The following is a 20735-nucleotide window of genomic DNA, read 5'->3' on the forward strand; positions in this document are numbered from 1 at the left end:
ATATTATTTTCTGATTCTAAATCTTCTGTGTTCATCCCACGCTTCTTTGAACTCAGTCACAGTTTTACTCTCCACCACCTCTCTCGGGAGCGCATTCCAGGCATCCACCACCCTCTCCGTAAAGTAGAATTTCCTAACATTGCCCCTGAATCTACCACCCCTCAACCTCAAATTATGTCCTCTGGTTTTACCATTTTCCTTTCTCTGGAAAAGATTTTGTTCTACGTTAATACCCTTTAAGTATTTAAACATCTGAATCATATCTCCCCTGTCTCTCCTTTCCTCTAGGGTATACATATTCAGGGCTTCCAGTCTCTCCTCATACGTCTTCTGGCGCAAGCCTCCTATCATTTTCGTCGCCCTCCTCTGGACCGCCTCAAGTCTTCTTACGTCTTTCGCCAGATACGGTCTCCAAAACTGAACACAATACTCCAAGTGGGGCCTCACCAATGACCTGTACAGGGGCATCAACACCTTCTTCCTTCTACTGACTACGCCTCTCTTTATACAGCCCAGAATCCTTCTGGCAGCAGCCACTGCCTTGTCACACTGTTTTTTCGCCTTTAGATCTTCGGACACTATCACCCCAAGGTCCCTCTCCCCGTCCGTGCATATCAGCTTCTCTCCTCCCAGCATATACGGTTCCTTCCTATTATTAATCCCCAAATGCATTACTCTGCATTTCTTTGCATTGAATTTTAGTTGCCAGGCATTAGACCATTCCTCTAACTTTTGCAGATCCTTTTTCATCCAGGTTGGGCAGACTGGATGGACCATTCGGGTCTTTATCTGCCGTCATCTACTATGTTACTATGTTACATAAAGCAGTGGCGTACCTAGCATATGTACTATAGCTGAAAAACCCAGATATCTTGAAAACTCAATGTATGATATGATAAACACTTTCAAAAAGAGTGTGGTAAAGTCCAATATAATAAAACAGACACTGCATAGACCAGATCACTACAACGTGAAGGAAAAAGCCTCAGAAAAGGCCCTCCCACCTCACCAAAACGGCTTAAAGAGGCAGTCGAGCGGTCACCTCACTGGCAAAAAACCTTCAATATATGTTCGTGTCTTATGCTGTGCTATACATGCCAATAAACATTAAAGATAGAGGAATAAATGTCCACTTATCCTGCTGATCGGTACACCAACGATGGCCAGCGTTTCACATTTTCATGCTGCCTCGGGGTGTATGCCGACCGATCAGACTCAATTCAAAACGGACGTCTCCATGTCTCAATGTAAAAATGACTGTTACAGGGGAAACCCTGTAACCTAGCATATGTGACACCTGGGGCCCATCATTTTTGGGCACACACCCCCATCTATATGAAAAACATGATTTTTAGTAACAAGGCACACATCACACATGAGTACCTAGGAAAAGGCAACATCTTACATACTGCAGTGAGCAGTACAACATCAATACACCCATTGTAAAACTAAACAAGCCAGACTAGTACACTGTCAATCCTAACAGAAAACCATGTCTTTCGAACACACAGAACACAGGAAACACCTTCGCCTAGTATGGAATATGTCATTACAAACTAACCCCTCCCCCTTTTATAAAACTGTAGTGTGGATTTTAGCCACGGTGGTAACAGCTCTGACGCGCATAGAATTCTGAGCATCAGAGCTGCTACCACCAGGGCTGGCGCTAAAAAATGCTCCTGTTTAGTAAAAGGGGGGATACAATAGAAATACATAGACAAAGGTTAAATTGAACCAGTAAGAAGCTGGACTCTTCATACAATGCAACATCACAGAAACAGTGACACATGTCTCCTAAAGCAATAAATAAATAGAAAATTTTTGTTCCTTCTTTGTCTTTTCTGGTTTCTGCTTTCCTCATCTTCTCATTCAATTCCTTCCATCCACTGTCTCTCTTCTCTCTGCGTCTTCCATTTGCTCTGTTACTGTGCCTCTCTCTTTCTCCCCCCTTCCTAATTGGTCTGGCACCAATCTTCTTCCCTGCACTCCCCCCATAGTCTGGCATCTCTGTCTTCTTCCCTGCCAGCGTCTTCTCCTCACTCTCTCTTCCCCATGTCCTTTCAGCGTCCTCCCCACTCTGTCTTCCCCATGTGCTTTCAGCATCCTTCTCCCCCTCTGTCTTCCCCATGTGCTTTCAGCATCCTTCTCCCTCCCCCTGTCTTCCCCATGTGCTTTCAGCTTCCTTCTCCCCCCTCTGTCTTCCCCATGTGCTTTCAGTGTCTTTCTCCCCCCTCTGTTTTACCCATTTCCCTTCAGCATCTTTTCCTCTCCACCCCAACTTTCCTCCCTTTCTCCCTCCCTGCCCCTTACCTTCGTGACGCTTTCACTCCCCCCCAAACAGGCCCGGTCCGACAAACCTCTCTGCCCTGTGGCCGGCGACGTCTAAACTGCCTTCTTACAGCAGACGGAGCATTGTAGTTGCATATGGCTGCTATAAAGGTCGTCTCTGATGCAACTTCTGATTGCGTCAGAGATGACCTTTACGGCAGCCACATGCAATTCCAGCTGTTGTAAGAAGGTAATTTAGACTCGCGGCCACGAAGTTAAGGGGCAGGGAGGGAGAAAGGGAACTGTTTCAAAACCATTCACCACTGAATTTTCCGGACCTGGCCAGCTGTGCACCCCCCGTAAGCCTGCACCCGGGGAGGACCTCCCCCCCCCCGGTACACCACTGACATAAAGATGTCTGATTAACTCTGCCACACTTAGGCTGCTAGTATTGATCTTCGTGATTGTTTTCCTCTCTTTGTGTCATGTATATCAATGTTTCTCATTGCATTCAATGGGAGTAAAACCTGGATGTCTCAATCCATCCTCCTTTTTCTGGAGCCGTATGGTAATCCTACCCTTAGCTAATCTGGATTTCAGATATCCATATTGAATATTGCTTAAGAGAAATTTATATACAGTTCATACTGCACTCTTTGTCCCAAGAAGTTGATGTGAACCTAGAAGGTAATGTTTGGAAACTTTGAGAGGTGAGGAGTGGCCTAGTAGTAGAGCTGCTGCCTCAGCACCCTGAGGTTGTGGGACTGAATACCAGTGCTGCTTCTTGTGACCCTGGGCAAGTCATTTAATCTACCATTGCTCCAAGATACAAAATAAGTATCTGAATATAAGTAAACCACATTGAATGTATAACTGCAAAAAAACGGTATCAAATCCCATCCCCCTTTGTAGCCTGCGAAGTATTTGTGTCTTTATGTAGTAAAAGTAGATATGTGTTAGGCATTTGGCCAGTGTTTCTGTGGTCTTGGAGGGGAAATAAAAGGTTGATATTCAGTGTGCTGCCCACTTAAACCACGCTGAGCATGTTGGGAGCTAAAGTTCAGCAGTATTTAACCACACAGTGCTGCTCAGTATAAACTGTGGCACTGTCCAGATAATGCTGGGAAGGTCCAGGAGCAGAGTCTGGAGTTATGCTGGTGCCAGTGATATTCAGTGTTGTTTCATGAATCAAATGTGTCCTTTCAGTTCATACATAGGTAACTGGGCAAATTTTTCACTTTACCAGGTTAGCTATGTGAATCTGGCACTGGATATTGGCCATGTCCACATAATTTGTGCTTGTGATGCAGATAGTACCAGTGTCTAAATATGGCCTAGTACTGCATATACAGGTCTAATTTAATCGGCAGTGATCAATGCTTCAAGAAATTCCAGCTGCTGCCTGTTGAATATTGACCTAAAAGATGTTAAGCTTATTCATATCTTACCGTCCTTAGACGTATACCAGCATACAACAATAATATAATACTGTAAACATCACAATGTATAAAGATTGAATATTGAAGAACAATTCTAATATACAACTAATACAGTTCATAAAAAGTTTAGACATCAATACATTTTAAAATAAAACATAAATATGCAAAAATGTGTATACAATATATTTTCCAACTAGGATGCAGCCTGTCCAAATATTGAACATTCATAGACATGTGGTGACTTTCCCCAGTCTCAGCACTTTTCAGATGGTCGTCTCTCTTTTACTGTGTATAGGAGCAGCTGAGTGAAGGGAGCTATGGTGGGAGAGGAGGTGAGGCAGGATAGATAAAGCTAAGCCCTAGAACCATAGGCAAAATGGAAATGAAATTTTTGCATTACAGACGTGAACTATATTCCTTTGGAGTGAAAGTCTGTATCATCGAGCCTGGTGCTTTCAAAACACAATTAACAGATCCCAAATACTTTGACGAGACTATCCAGCAAATCTGGAGCCGCTTGCCAGAGGAAACCAAGGAAAACTATGGACAAGCTTCCTATGACAACTGTGAGTCTTCTGCTCTCTTTCTAAAGGACAGAGGAAATGTTGGTCACTGACAGATCTGGGGAGGGAATCTGTTATCATATTAATGTCATTTATGGGGCTGTTGGGCAAGAGGAAGTGGCAGAGCCTTTAAGGCAGGGGTAGGGAACTCCGGTCCTCGAGAGCTGCATTCCAGTCAGGTTTTCAGGATTTACCCAATTAATATGCATTGAAAGCAATTCATGCAAATAGATCTCATGCATATTCATTGGGGAAATCCTGAAAGCCCAACTGGAATACAGCTCTCGAGGACCGGAGTTCCCTACCCCTGCTTTAAGGTATTGGGGAAGGATGTGAAAGTGTTTTCCAATTAAAAGGTTTGCTCGCAGTTGGTGATGTTATTCTGTTTGTGCATTTTTACACAGATGTCAAGAATATTCATATTATGGTAAATGTCTTCAGTTCCAAACTGACTCTAGTGACAGACTGCATGGAGCACGCTCTGACAGCAGTGCACCCCCACACACGCTATTCTGTTGGATGGGATGCTAAACTCTTCTACCTTCCACTCTCCTACTTACCAACGTCCCTTGTAGACTTCCTGTTGCGCTTGATGAAATGAAGCATCAAAGTCAACCTAGCAGAAATGCTCTGAAATGAGATCCATGATAACTGACCTTCATAATGTCAAAGATTTTACTTGTTAACAGAAAGGAATTCATCCTCAGTAGAAGAAATCATGACCTATTCAATAAATTTGTTTTTTTTCTACCCTCAAAAGAAGAATTTTTTTTTGAAAAGGTGTGCTCCATTGAATTTTGTAGGGAATCATTTAATAACAGTATGCACTATATAGAATGAGCCCTGTGGAATTACATACAATGTTAATAAAAAGAGACTACCGTATATACTCAAATATAAGTTGTAAGGATTGATCGCGCCCCCACAATATTAGGTTATAGGGGTTATGTTAGGCGCCCTTACAAACGCCAGGTCCCGAGTTCAATACCTTCTGTTCCGCCACTAATTTCTGTCAAGTGGGATGATCAGAGATACTCAGGAAAACACACAGACAATATAAAGCATAAACAATAACACTTTAATATATATATATATATATAAGAATACATTAGCATCACCGTATCTCACGTAAACCCTCCCTTCACCATTCGGAATCCCTCAATGGATAGGCGAGTAGGACACAGGAGTCTGCCCCTTTAGACCTGACGTCTTGGATAGCCGGCTAGGATTCTGGATTCTAGGAGCAGAATTCCGTCCTTATAAGCTGCTGAGTTAAACAGCTGGGCCTGCAGTAACAGCGTCCTTTGATTCAGGCACACCCCAGGTCGGTCCCTTTGAAGTTGTTTGGACAATATTCAGGTCAAAGAGGTCAAAATGTCAGATAAACAGACTTGTGGATTCATATCGGTAGCATGCTGAATTTCAGTTACTCCCCTGGCCAGTTTCTTTGTTTGGATAACATTCAGGTCCCCTCTGGCGTTACTGTCCTTTTGAGGTTATTAATGAGGTGTTGCAGGGACTGATAAACGGCTGGTCTTGCTCTTTTGTTCTCTGTTTTGATAACACCCAGGTCTGTCCTTACTGATGTTATTTGAGCGGTACGCAGGAGGGAAAAGCTGCTGGGTTCTTAGTAAAGCATTTAATGTTGTCAAGGTAACACTAAGGTTCAGGAGTTCAGGTAAGCAGACTTGAGGAGACATATAATATTCTGAACAAAATTATCAGTAATATGCTGGGGTATAACACCTTCACAGAAGATTCACTAGGAAGTAGACTCAAATGAGAAGCACAGCCAGAGGTGATTGCATAAAGAATATATTATAGAAATAGGCTTACAGAAAAGTAATATTCATAAGCATTACACTTAAGGAGAGAGCAAAGTAGTTTCCCTGCCTTACAGAGTCCAGAGAGAAGCGTAAAGTTCTAGGGAGAGGCAGAGAGAGAGAGAGAGAGATAGAGAGAAAAGAGGATGGGGGTGATGGTCTAAGCTCTGGGTTCCAGAAGGTAGACTAGAAAGAAAAAGGAGCCAGAGGAGCAAGAGACGGGGGTGTTGTAGAAAGAAGCCTTTTATAACTTGGAATCTTATTCTAAATATAGAAACTATTGTATTTCCCAGTATCTTTCTGTTTAGAATTTCTAAACTGTTTGAAACAGTAGTTAGTTTCACTGACCACCTGGATCCACTGTATATCTTCAGACATTCTTAACACCTCTTAGAGCACCTTTATACTGCCAGGTCCTCTAAGCACTGATTGAATTAGGGTTGTTTGAAACAGTCTGCCTGGATGCTTACTGTATGTGATCTATCTGCATCAACATCCCAGAGTCAGATTGATATAATTTCCCATAGGCCTTTGCTGACATTGGTTAGGGCAACCAAAAATGCTGCTTGCTAGCAATAGCTATGCTGATATCTCCCATACTTTTTTTATTTTTATTCTTTGAAATGAAGGCAAGCTTGCCTTCTATAAACAGCCAGTTTGCCCTTCGCAGATGCCTCTCTTACCTCCAACATTATATCCGCACGTTCCCTGTCCTGCAGAATCTCCAAGCTATGAAGATAAACAGTTCCCATTATGAGTTCAAACCTCTGTCTTAGATTGTACAGTCATCTGGGCGGGGGAACCCAGTATGCTATATCTTACCCGTCGTTGAGCGAATAAACCGTGCATAAGGGATGCAGGAAGCTTTTTCAGGAGGTTCAGGCATTAAGTTACCAAGAGTATGCAAGTATGGGATATGAGATAATATATTATGTCTGACCCTGGTATGCAATACAATAGGCCATGCCAAATTAAAACCAAATTAGAACCAAATTAGCAAGTGTCAGAGAAGATACTGGAAATACATGATAACTGTCTTAAAAGCTAGAAGGAGCTTTGTGGGATATGCGTTGTAAAGAAATGTAATTCTAGGGGCAGTCTGATATCCCATGGCAATACCATTATAGAAATTGATATTCTGTCACGAGTTTGAATGTGACGTTTTGAAATCAATGACATTAAGCCCACAGTAGCATTGTCAAGAAACCGAAACTTGAAAGATAGATTAGTACCATCGGCTTTACCATTGTCAAAAGACAACAGGAAACACATTATGGGCATTGACCATGTGGTTCCTGTTCTGTTTGCAAACATACTACGAACATTCAATCTTTCATTCATCCAAGAACACACAAGGAATACAAACTTAATTTTAATAGTGATTGCAATACGGAAAATGTTTTATATATTATTAGGTGTCCGTGCAATCTTCTGTATATTGGGAAAACCAAACGAAAAATTAAAACCAGAAAAATAGAACATCGTAGTTGTATTCTGAGAATAGCATCTGCACCGCTGGTCAACCATTGGATCGAGATGGATCACACCATTGAAGATTTACATTTCTTTGTTTTCAAAACATTCAAATCCCAATGGAGGGGGGGGGGTGATCTTAACCAACTACTCTTACGATCTGAACAAAGGGCCATTTTCTAAATCAATTCTACATATCCTGCAGGTCTAAATCAAGATATAGACTATATTTCTTTCCTTTGAAGCCATTAACTGAAAGAAAAAGAAGGACATACTACTCAAAACAAATTGGAGATGGACCTCAAGACTCAAAAAAATTATTCCAGCTACTAAAAGACCTCACAAACACAACACCATACATAAAGAACAATAATTTGCCCCCACCTACAGCCACCCTCCTAGCTTCCTACTTCAAAAACAAAATCGCAATTATCAGAGCTTCTTTCAACGGAACACCCTCACACATAGAGTCATCATTTCCATCAATAGATAAAGAATCAGTCGTAGCACCTGGTCCCATTTCACATCTTTAGATTGGACAGAATTCAACAATCTTTATAATAAATATAGCCACGCAGCCTGTGACCTTAACCATTGCCCCACATACCTACTGAAAACATCAAGCACATTATTCCGCTCCCTGCTTCTACAATGGATTTACTCTTTACTACTAGAGGGTTATTTCCCACCAGAACTCAGCGAAATCATAATAACTCTGATATTAAAGGACCCTAAAGGAGCAACAGACCAGCCATCCAATTACATACCCATTGCCTCAATCCCATTATACATTAAACTGATGGAAGGTCTCGTAGCTAAAACTCTAGCCTCTTTCCTAGAGAATCACAACATGCTCCACCCCACACAATCAGGTTTCCGAGCCAAATACAGCATGGAAACACTTCTAGGAACACTAATGAACACTGCAAGACAACACCTCAGTACAGGCAAAAAAATACTGCTGATACAATTAGACATTTCTGCAGCCTTTGACTTGGTTGACCACGACATGCTTTTACAAACTCTCGACTCAATAGGAATCTCTGACAAAGTACTTGCATGGTTTAAAGGATTCCTACAATCAAGAACTTACAGAGTCAAAATAATGCAAGAAAAATCTGAACCTTGGTCCAACCCCTGCGGAGTTCCCCAAGGATCACCCCTATCACTTACTCTATTTAATATATACATAGCTTCCCTCAGCTACTACCTGGATAATCTCGGCATAATTTCATACAGCTACGCAGATGACATCACTATTCTTCTACCCTTCAACCAACCAGAATCCTTCATAGCAAACACAATACACAGAACCCTCGAATCAGTGGCTATATGGATGACAGAGCACAAGTTAAAACTTAACCCTGACAAAACAAATTTCATTCTACTTGAAAATGACAAAACTCCAACGTTAACTAATTTTGTAATAAATTCATTTTCATACCCAATACAACCTACTTTAAAATCACGATTGACAGAAGCTGTAACATGCAACCCCAAATTAACAAAATAATAAAGACATCATTCATGACCATGAGAAATCTGAGAAAAATCCGATCATTCTTCGAAAAGAAGCAATTCCTACTATTGGTACAAATCTCTAATCCTTGGGATGCTGGACTACTGCAACATACTATACCTACCATGTCCCGCGACCATGATGAAGCAATTGCAGACGGTGCAGAATACAGCCCTGAGACTTGTCTATTCACTAAAAAAAATATGACCATATCACAGAGGCAAACCATGACTCGCATTGGCTTCCAATAGAAGCAAGAGTGAACTTCAAATTCTACTGCTTACTTTACAAGGCTATCAACGGAGAAAGCCCAACTTACTGGAATAACAGACTAAATCAATCCTCCTCAATCAAACACAGAAGAACCCATAAGAACATAAGAAGTTGCCTCCGCTGAGTCAGACCATAGGTCCATCCTGCCCAGCGGTCTGCTCCCGTGGCGGCCCATCAGGCCCATCGCCTGAGTAGTGGTCTATACCTATCTATACCCTTCAATCCCTTTTTCTTCTAGGAATCTATCCAAACCTTCTTTGAAACCATTTAATGTTTTGTTGTCTACAACAGCCTCTGGAAGCGCGTTCCATGTATCCACCACCCTCTGAGTGAAAAAGAACTTCCTAGCGTTTGTTCTAAACCTGTCCCCTTTCAATTTCTCCGAGTGCTCCCTTGTACTTGTGGTGCCCCTTAATTTGAAAAATCTGTCCCTGTCTACTTTTTCTATGCCCTTCAGGATCTTGAAGGTTTCTATCATGTCTCCTCTAAGTCTCCGCTTTTCTAGTGAGAAAAGTCCCAACTGCTTCAATCTGTCGGTATATGGGAGATTTTCCATTCCCTTTATCAGTTTAGTTGCTCTTCTCTGTACTCCCTCAAGTACTGCCATGTCCTTCTTGAGGTACGGCGACCAGTACTGGACACAGTACTCCAGATGCGGCCGCACCATTGCACGATACAGCGGCATGATGACTTCCTTCGTCCTGGTCGTAATACCCTTCTTAATGATACACAACATTCTGTTTGCTTTCTTTGAGGCTGTGGCGCACTGTGCCGATGCCTTCAGTGTTGCGTCTACCATCACTCCCAGGTCTCTCTCCAGGTTACTGACCCCTAGCGGTGTTCCCCATTCTGTATGTGAACATCGGGTTCTTTTTCCCCACGTGCATGACCTTGCATTTCCCTATGTTGAAGCTCATTTGCCATTTTTCGGCCCACTTTTCCAGCTGCGTTAGATCCTTTTGGAGATCTTCACAGTCTTCCCTGGTTTGAGCCCTGCTGTATAGTTTGGTGTCATCTGCAAATTTAATGACCTCACACTTGGTTCCCGCCTCTAGGTCGTTTATGTAAATATTGAACAGGAGCGGTCCTAGCACCGACCCATGTGGAACTCCGCTCGTGACCCCTTTCCAGCCTGAGTAATGGCCCTTTACTCCAACCCTCTGCTTCCTGTTTGCCAGCCAGTTTCTGATCCATCGGTGGACCTCCCCTTGCACCCCGTGGTTCCATATCTTCTTAAGCAGTCTCTCGTGTGGTACCTTGTCGAAGGCTTTTTGGAAGTCAAGGTAAATGATGTCTATAGATTCCCCTTTATCCACCTGGTTGTTCACCCCCTCAAAGAAGTACAATAAGTTGGTGAGGCATGACCTGCCCTTGCAGAAGCCATGTTGACTCGGTTTTAGCTGCCCATTTTTTTCAGTGTGTTCACAGATGCTGTCTTTAATTAGTGCATCCATCATCTTTCCCGGGACTGAGGTCAGGCTCACCGGCCTGTAGTTTCCTGGGTCGCCCCTTGAGCCCTTCTTGAAGATGGGCGTAACATTTGCTATTTTCCAATCCTTCGGGATCTCTCCAGTTTTTAAGGATAGGCTGTATATCTGTCGAAGTGGCTCCGCTATTTCGTTTTTTAGTTCCTTGAGTACCCTTGGTTGAATGCCGTCCGGACCTGGCGATTTGTCGCTCTTTAGTCTGTCTATCTGCCTGAGTACATCTTCTTGGCTTACCTCTAAATTGACCAGTTTATCATCTTGGTCTCCTATTGCGATCTCCTCGGGTTCCGGAATGTTGGTTGTATTCTCCACCGTGAAGACTGACGTGAAGAACTCATTTAACCTGTCAGCTATCTCTTTCTCTTCTTTTACTACTCCCTTTCTATCTCCATCATCCAATGGTCCCACTTCTTCTCTTGCCGGTTGCTTCCCCTTGACGTATCTGAATAACGACTTGAAGTTTGTTGCTTCCTCTGCCAGTCTCTCTTCGTATTCTCTTTTTGCTTTTCTAACCACTCGGTGACACTCCTTCTGGTGTTCCTTGTGCACTTTTTGGTTCTCCTCTGTTTGGTCTTTTTTCCATTTTCTGAACGATGCTTTCTTGTCGCTTATCGCCTTCTTCACTGCATTTGTTATCCACACTGGGTTTTTTGTTCTATTTTTTTTGCACCCTTTCCTGAACTTGGGGATGCACAGGTTTTGCGCTTCGTGCACAGTTCCCTTGAGTAAGGTCCAGGCTTTTTCTACGGATTCCATCTTCCCTATGTTGCCTTTGAGTTTCTTTCCCACCATTTCCCTCATGGCATCATAATTTCCTTTTTTGAAGTTGAGTGCCGTCGTTGTGGTTCTTTTCCCCTTTGATGATCCAATTTCTAGCCTGCACTGGATCGTGTTGTGATCACTGTTACCTAGCGGGGCTAATACTGTCACCTCCTTTGCTGGCCCCCCTAGTCCGTTGAAGATTAGGTCAAGAGTGGCGTCACCCCGTGTTGGTTCCCATTCATTATTCTATTACCCACCATCCAAAAATGTCAAATGAAAAAAACTCTATGACAACTTAATAGCCTCCAAAGCAGCTAAGTTGGACAAACAACTCACCACTCTGTTATCTTCATCCACAGATTACAAAACCTTCAAGAAAGAAATTAAAACCATACTCTTCAAAAAACATGTTAAACCTATCCAGCACAACAATCCTAACCCAACATCCAACACTATATAAACCCTTAGTACTCTCTAATTTTTTTTCTAATTATCAAACATTATCTAAAACCCATAATTATCCCTTAAAATTTTATCTCATCATTTATTCTATTACTTCAAAATTGAAATGTAATTCTTGTTTTTAATTTGATGTAATCCGCCTTGAACCGCAAGGTAATGGCAGAATAGAAATCACTAATGTAATGTAATTAACATATTATAGTGTACTATTTTGGTCTAATACTCTATAATATAACAGTCTAATTAAGATTAGTTTTATTTATTTTTTAACTTTATTATAAGTTTATATGTGAGATGTTTATGGAATTCAAGGATTGAATACTCATTACTATATTGTTCTATTAGAAACAGACATTGGAAGACTCTTTTCATTTAAATGATACAAATCTAATAGGTGTTATTTTGTGTTTAATTTAGGGCTTGGTGTGCAATTCAACACAGTCATAGGCTACTTATAGGTTTTTAAAAAGTCTTTAGGTCCATGTCTCCAATAAAATCACATTACCCTTATTGATAAGTTAACAGATGTTCCCATAATAAAGTCTACTTTGCAGTCCTTATGGTTAAACTCCAAGATTCAAATAGGCGGTGCTAGGATCGCTTGGAAGAATTGGATGCAGGCAGGTATTCGGACATTAGATGACGTTATGTCTAATGGAAATCTGCTTGATTTTTCACAATTGCAACAGTCATTTGGAATTTTAAAATCTCAACAATATAGGTTGTTGCAGTTGAAGCAGGCTATTCAGAGTGGCTTCCCTGAATGGAAAAATTTTAAAACATATATTAGCCTGCAAATCCTTTGCTACCAAACTGATTTAGTAGTTCATCAGGCTGCTCAGTGGTACAAATTGATTTCTGGATTTTTGAATAAAAAGCCAAAAAATAGTCTGAGACATCTGGAGCATCGAGATAAAACAGTACATTTCTGTGTCTCATTGGCCACGAATTTGAACTTGGAGATTGAAATGTACAGCGTCAGCATCTATGAGACAAACATGGTTATTTTTGTTACATAGGATTTTCTGGACCCCCAGTTCGATTACTGGTAAATAAAATAGATAGTTCTAAGTCTAATAGATGCTGGCATTGTCATACTGGTATAGGGACTTTGGATCATCTGTTGTATTTTTGTCCGTTTATATTAATATATTGGAAGTCAATTTGGAGATAAATAAATTTAGTACTAGATTCAAATGTTCCAATGTCATATGAGGCTATAATTTGTGGAATAATTTTACATGTGAAACCCACTCTAGATAAATATAAAAGTCGTCTATAAATATAAAAGTCGATCCTAACAGGTATAGCCATTCAATTGATTACAAGTACCTTAGTTTAAGAGCATAATTCATTCCAGAAGCATACTCTTAAACCAAAACACTCATATATCAAAGCAACTTTCCCCATAGAAGATAATGGAAACTTGAACAATTCGTTCCACCCCAACCCCCCCTCCCAAGGCTACTGGCACTGCTCCATCACCCCCTCCCCCTGCTCTAACCGGCATCGCACCCCCCCCCCCCGAACAGGCATCGCAACCCCCCCTCCGCGAACGCCCCCCCCCGCGAGAACCGCAAAGCACCCCCGTGCTGAAAGCGGCATCCGCCCGCCCTTCCTCTCAAGCACAGTTCTTACCCCTTCTGCTCGTTGTAAGGGTGAATGCGAGCTCCCGCCTCTTGCCTGGGCTGGGCCTTGAGCATCTTCGCATGCTCAAGGCCTTCTGGCTCTCGTTCTCTCGGAGATCTCATTCTCTCCGAGAGAACGAGAGCCAGAAGGCCTTGAGCATGTGCAGATGCTCAAGGCCCAGCCCAGGCAAGAGGCGGGAGCTCGCATTCACCCTTACAACAAGCAGAAGGGGTAAGGACCGTGCTTGAGAGGAAGGGCGGGCGGATGCCGCTTTCAGCATGGGGGTGCTTTGCGGTTCTCGCGGAGGGGTGTTCGCCGGGGGGGGTTGCGATGCCGGTTCGGGGTGTGTGCGATGCCGATTAAAGCGGGGGGGAGGTGCTCGTACACCAGAACATGCTCGGTTTGCGAGGCAAAAGTTTGTTGAGTGTTTTGCTCGTCTTGCAAAACACTCACAAACCAGGTTACTCGCAAATCGAGGTTCCACTGTAATTGGAAAAACCATGATAGAATTAATTATACATTTTGGTGGGTGAATGTGTGTACTACATACAGATAAAAACGAATTAAAGCAGAATGTAGGGGTTTTAGTGAGGTATTTAATAAAATTTGGAGCCCACTGACTAAATTTGTAAAAACATAATAATGTATTTTCATCATATCTCTTCTTCTCTTTGGTTTATTTATCTTTACACATCCAGGGGGGTGGGGGGTTGGAGGGAGGGGAATAAATATTAATAGTGATAATTGGGTAACTTTATTCTTCATTTGTATTGTATATTAGGATATAATAGGATATTATTATATGCAGGAAAATGAAATTATTGAATGATATTTATGTTACCTGTATAGATAATAGTGGAATATGTGGAATATCTTTTGCTCTTTCATTTGTATGACATTGTTTTTTGATTAAAAACCAATAAAGAATGAAAAAAAAATAAAAGTCTTTAGGTCTATCAAAACTTTGCTTATATGTCAATTTAACATTTTTATTTGGTTGTATTAATCTCTACTGTATTTCCATGCTTTACCAGTGCTGTTCCAAATCCACATGCCATAGATATTTAAAGTTTTTATTTCTATTTATATCATATTAGTGAATATCTCTGTTACCCTTTCCATGTTAGGATTAGGATGTGTTTATCGTTTGCCCATTTTAAAAGATTTTTCATTTGAAGATTGACTAATTATACAGATGTCATAATTCTAATATACATTGAATCGGCTATGGCATTTCACTTAGTAAATTATTAGTATTCATTTTAACAGATAATGAATTCATTATGTGCATGATGATTTAATGTAAATATTTTAATGCACCTAAAGCTTCCCTTTCTTTCATACATTTATGATTCATTCGCCCATATAGACTTTTAGGGTTTTAGACTATGTTTATATTTCATTTTAATTTTATTGGCAATGAACTCATTTACATAGATGTTTTTCTGATTATGCTTTGCAATGTATCAATAACGTGTATGAAATCATAATGCGAATACTGATGTTTTTTACATTTGGCATATTACTTTCTATTTTCCTGAGTTTTCACACACATGCTGTTTTCACTATCTTCACATTTTTAGCATGACTTCTATCTGGTGGGTATACATTAAGACAGCGGTCTCAAACATGCGGCCCGTGGGCCACATGTGGTTCTTCAAGTTTTATTTGCGGCCCGCGGTCTGGACTGGATCATTCCCTTCCTTTTGGAGCAGCAGCGGGTCTGGCCGGTTCGTTCCGTTCAAAGCCGCGGGTTGGCGGCTCCTTGCGCTATTCACTCCTGCATCGGAAGCCTCTCTGACATCACAACATCAGAGAGGCTTCAGACGCAGGCGCGGATCTCGCAAGGAGCCGCCACCCGCGGCTTTGAATGGAATGAGCTGGCCAGACACGCTGCTGCTCCAGTGGCGTACCAAGGGGGGGGCGGTCCGCACAGCTGGTCACCCTCCACTGTTCTTCCTAGAGTGCGGCTCACGGCTCGTCTAGAGCAGGGGTGCCCAACTGCTTCCCTTCCCTTCTCACCGCCGGCACCATGCTCTTTGATCTCCCTGCTTCTCTCGCCGCCCGACCTCAATTCTGATGTCGAGAGGACGTTCTGGCTAGCCAATCGCTGCCTGGCTGCCCGGAACGTCCTTTCCGACGTTAGAATTGACGAGCGGCGAGAGTTGGTCGGCCCCGTGGAGATCTTGGCCTGTTCCCGATGGCGGCAGCAGCAGCCTATTCCCCGGCAGCGGTGGCATGGGGGAGGGCAGGAAGGAAGAAAGAAAGAAGGGGGGGCAGGGAGCCAAAAGGAAAAAAGAAAGAAGGGGGGGACAGGGAGCCAGAAGGAAAAAAGAAAGAAGGGGGGGGACAAGGAGCCAAAAACAAAGCAAAAAAATGGGACAAGGAATCAGAGAAAGACAGACATAGAAAAAGAAAGAAAAAGTTGGGGGAGGGAATGAGGTCTGGAGGAGAGGAAGCATACAGGAGGCTGAAAGAAGAGAAGAAATATTGGATGCACAGTCAGAAGAATAAAATGCAACCAAACAAAGGTAGGAAAATATTTTATTTTCAATTTAGTAATAGAAATGTGCCAGTTTTGAGAAAGAAAAGATATTAAACTTTAAATGTGAGTGCTGCAGAAAAAATAGAGTACTTGGAGGGCCGCAGAAAAAATAGTTAATGTCTTATTAAAGAAATGCCAATTTTGCATAAGGTAAAACTGTTAAAGGAAAGTTTTATAAACTATAAAGAGTTTAACCTCATGCAAAATTGTCATTTATTTAATAAGACATTAACTATTTTTTTTCTGCGGCCCTCCAAGTACCTACAAATCCAAAATGTGGCCCCGCAAAGGGTTTGAGTTTGAGACCACTGCACTAAGAGTAATTGCACTTTGGCACTTTCTACTTTAATTTAACAGATTATAGAGTACAATTTGTACCAACTTCACTATGCCGTAGTTCCATTATGTTTTTATCATTCCTTTTTTTGTCTAACTGGTCATATATTCTCTTTTCGTATTTGTTCCAGTAGTATCCCAACCACTCATAACCCCTTATTTAGTTCCTCCCCTTGATCATAAGCAGTTGCTTTTGTCCATACATGATGAGTAGTTTTTATAAGCAGTTGGTTTGACTAATCACGATTAGCAATTGTTTTGACCAATCACAAGAGGTTGTATTTCTGTTTGATGTATTTAAATGGCCGGTCCAGTCATGCGCGGTTTTATTGGCTTGGTTTCCAGCAGCGCTCGTTTCTCCACATTTTAGGTAGGTTTTTATCTTTGTTTTAAGCCTGTTGTCTATTTTATTTCGGCATTTTTTCCTGTGATTCACGGCATAAGAATATAATTAGTTCTTTAAAGCCAAGCATGTATAGCGGCAAGATCTGATCATATCGGACTTCAGTCGCAATGATTTTGTTACGGTTTTCCTTTCAACTTTTGCACTTTTAGCTGTTCATATTAGTGAAGTCCTGCACTTTCAGCTGTTAATGCCGGTGTAGTACTGTTTAGCTGCTATGTTTTTAGGGCTCCAAAAGGAGGCATGCCATCTTTTTGTACTGGATTTCTCTTACCGTTCAATTTTTAAGCCCTTGTACAGTTGTCCTTACAATTTTTGAACCCTGAATCCATGTGCGGCGTATACTTTTTTGTGCACTTTGTAAGTACCATTTGACCCATTGCATTTATTTGTCATATAGACATTTGGGTTACTTATATAGTTTGGGTTTCACTTAAGGTTTAATGTTTAGATGAACTCAGACCCTACTGACATGCTTAGAAAATGTTCTTTTGATTAGGAAGAACAGGTCTAATTTTAAACTCTTTTTAACCTTTTTAATCAAATAAATTTGGTTTTTAACCTATGATAACCTTATTATGATTATATGGGCGTTTTTTTATTTATGTTGTTTATAGTTTATATTTTAAATTTGGTTCTTTTGGATCCATTAGTTTTTTCCACGTATTCATCATCATAGGACTCTTAGGGTATGTATATTCTCCTATATCGTTTTCCTTTGTTTCCTCCTTCACCTTTTGTTCCTGTGTGTTGCTGTATATTTATTTTATCACATAGTTTTTGAATATACATTATAATACGGTCTCTTATTCTATATCACTAAAGGCTTTTTATCACTAGAAGCATTTTATTTCTCACTCTGTGTTTTGTATTGATTAAATCTATTCACTCACTGTATTGAGACTTTTAAGCAGTCACTCATCACTCTTTTCGATCAATTCATTTTAATTTTCGAATTTATTAATTTCACCGACTCTAGTTATTTCTTTCACACTTGATTATAATTTTTGTGCATGTCTCACACACACTTTTGCATTCAACATCATAGCATCCTTTTAAATTTTACATATCACTCCATTGTAACTTTATCATTCATAGGACCCCTGAAGAAGACATTTTGTCAGAATGCGGACCGTGTTGGGTCATGCGCCACTAGCGGACTAGGTCCTTTTGATTTGTATATGGATTTTTAGTCTTTATGTACATTTAGAATTTTACTGTACATTTGGAATTTTATTTTACTTACTAGTCTTTAAGCCCATTACATTAACGGGAGCTAGAATAGATGTGTCTGTCTGTCTTTCTTTACCTCTCTCTCCTTGGCCGCTGTCTGTATCCTTCTGTCTCCCCCTCCCCCCAGAGCAAAGCTGACTGCCCCCAGCACCCACCTCCCCCCCAAATGTCTCTCCATGGCCCTCTTCTGTCTTCCCCCCCAGAGCAAAGCTGTCTGTCCCCAGCACACCTCCCCCCAAAGCAGCCCCCTTTCCCTATCTCTTCATGGCCCCTTCTGTCTCCCCCCAGCACTCCCCTCCCCCCCAAAGCATCCCCCTTTCCCTCTCCCTGTCTCCCCATGGCCCCTTCTGTCTTCCCCCCAGAGCAAAGCTGTTTGCCCCAAGCACACCCCTCCCCCCAAAGCAGCCCCCTTTCCCTCTCCCGATTTCCTCTGCCGCGTCTGGTTCCGATGATGTCATCAGAGACGTGGCAGAGGAACTCCGCAGAGAAGGGCGCGAAGCAGCGTGTTTACAGTGCTGCCTACGCCGCTGGAGCCGGGAGGTTTGTGGAGGGTCAATGGCCGGAGCGGGGCTGCTGTCCACCGCTCGTCTGCTGCCACTGGTGCTGCCTACTCCGCTGGAGCCGGGAGGTTTGTAGAGAGTACAGTCACACGCATGCGCCTCCAGCCCCTGCAAGCGCCATAAGGTGTCAATTAGAATGTTGCCACAGAAGCACACCTCACGGCGCCAGGACTCATGAATTTTTGAGAGCGCATGCGCGCTCTAGCGTTTTATCATTATTGATTAAAGTCCATCTCAGGATCATCGTCATTCCACAGGGTTTCCATAGGAAGTAATATCCTATTATGGAATAAGAACTGGTTGAAAAACAGAAAACAAAGAGTAGGTTTAAATGGTCAATATTCTTAAAGGAGAAGAGTAAATAGTGGGGTTCCTCAAGTGTCTGTACTGCTGCTTTTTAACATATTTATCAGTGATTTACAGAAGGGAGTAGCTAGTGAGATAATTAGATTTACTGATGATACAAAGTTGTTCAAAGTTGTTAAATCACAAGAGGTTTGTGAAAAATTGCAAGAGGGCCTTACAAGACTGGGAGTCAAAATGGCAGATGATGTTTAACATGAGCAAGTGCAAAGTGATGCATTTGGGAAAGAGGAACCCGAACTAGAGAGTTGCGCGGGGACAGAAATCCCACCTGTTCCCACCCGTCCAAGTGAGGAATCCCACCCGCTCCCGTGAGGAATCCCTCCATTCCCACCTGTCCCCGCGAGAAATCCCCTCCGTCCCCGCGAGGATTCCCTTCCGTCCCTATAAACTTCAGAAATAGTTATTTCATTTAATTATGCTACTGAATTAAAGGCTCTGGTAGAAACCCATTTACAAATAAGTAAAAAGACTTTATTAATTTGGAAATATTAATTGGGAAGAATATATACTTTGTAAACGGGTTTTTACCAGAGCCTCTAATGTTTATAAATTTTTATCAACACAACTAATGTACTACTTTATCCTGAAGCAAAAAAAAAAAAAAGAAATAGAATTTTTTTCCTACCTTTGTTGCCTGGTTTCTGCTTTCCTCATGTTCGCATTCAATTCCTTCCATCCACTATCTCTCTTCTCTGCGTCTTCCATTTGCTCTGTTACTATGCCTCTCCCTTTCTCCCCCTTCCAAATTGGTCTGGCACCCATCTTCTTCCCTCCGCTCCCCCCATAGTCTAGCATCTCTGTCTTCTTCCCTGCCAGCGTCTTCCCCCCCACTCTCTCTTCCCCATTTCCTTTTAGTGTCCTTCTCCCCCCATCTTCCCCATGTCCTGTCAGCGTCCTTCTCCCCCCTCTGTCTTCCACATGTGCTTTCAGTGTCCTTCTCCCCCCCACTGTCTTCCCCATGTCCTTTCAGCGTCCTTCTTCCCCCACTGTCTCCCCCATGTCCTTTCAGCGTCCTTCTCCCCCTCTGTCTTCCTCATGTCTTTTCAGTGTCCTTCACCCCTTTGATTTCCCCATGTGCTTTCAGCCTCCTTCTCCACCCCTTTGTCTTCCCCATGTCCTTTCAGCATCCTTCTCCCCTCCCCCCGTCTTCCTCATGTCCTTTCAGCGTTCTTCTCCACCCCTTTGTCTTCCCCATGTCCTTTCAGTGTCCTTCTCCACCCCTTTGTCTTCCCCAGTGCTTACAGTGTCCTTCTCCCCCCTCAGTTTTACCCATTTCCCTTAAGCGTCTTTTCCTCTCCACTCCACCTTTCCTCCCTTTCTTTCTCCCTGCCCCTTACCTTCGTGGCGCTTCCCTGCCCGACCGACAACAGAACAGGTCTGGTCCGACAAACCTCCCTGCCCTGTAGCCACGAATCTAAATTACCTTCTTACAGCAGCTGGAGTATTGAAGCTGCTGTAAGAAGATAATTTAGATTCGCAGCTACAGGGCAGGGAGGTTTGTCGGACCGGGCCTGTTGTCAGTCGGTCGGGGGAAGCGCCACAAAGGTAAGGGGACCTGGCAGGCTGTGCATCCCCCCTAAGGCTGCACCCGGGG

The 20735-nt window shown here is 42.3% G+C and overlaps 1 protein-coding gene across 4 annotated transcripts in view; it reads left to right on the forward strand.

Annotated features, from left to right (window-relative positions):
- LOC117356902 (retinol dehydrogenase 7-like) overlaps positions 1-5251 on the forward strand; it is an 85096-nt gene extending 79845 nt beyond the window's left edge. For 3 of the 4 annotated variants that reach the window (XM_033936806.1, XM_033936805.1, XM_033936807.1), the window contains 2 exons: positions 4110-4273; positions 4675-5250. In XM_033936806.1, the coding sequence (XP_033792697.1) occupies positions 4110-4273; positions 4675-4871 (361 nt within the window). In that variant the 3' untranslated portion in view covers positions 4872-5250. Of the gene's footprint in view, positions 1-4109; positions 4274-4674 lie in introns of all 4 variants that reach the window. The other variant, XM_033936804.1, reaches the window with a different exon arrangement.
- Positions 5252-20735: the final 15484 nt, after the last annotated feature.

This window comes from Geotrypetes seraphini, chromosome 3 (assembly GCF_902459505.1).
Source record: "Geotrypetes seraphini chromosome 3, aGeoSer1.1, whole genome shotgun sequence".
NCBI lineage: Eukaryota > Metazoa > Chordata > Amphibia > Gymnophiona > Dermophiidae > Geotrypetes > Geotrypetes seraphini.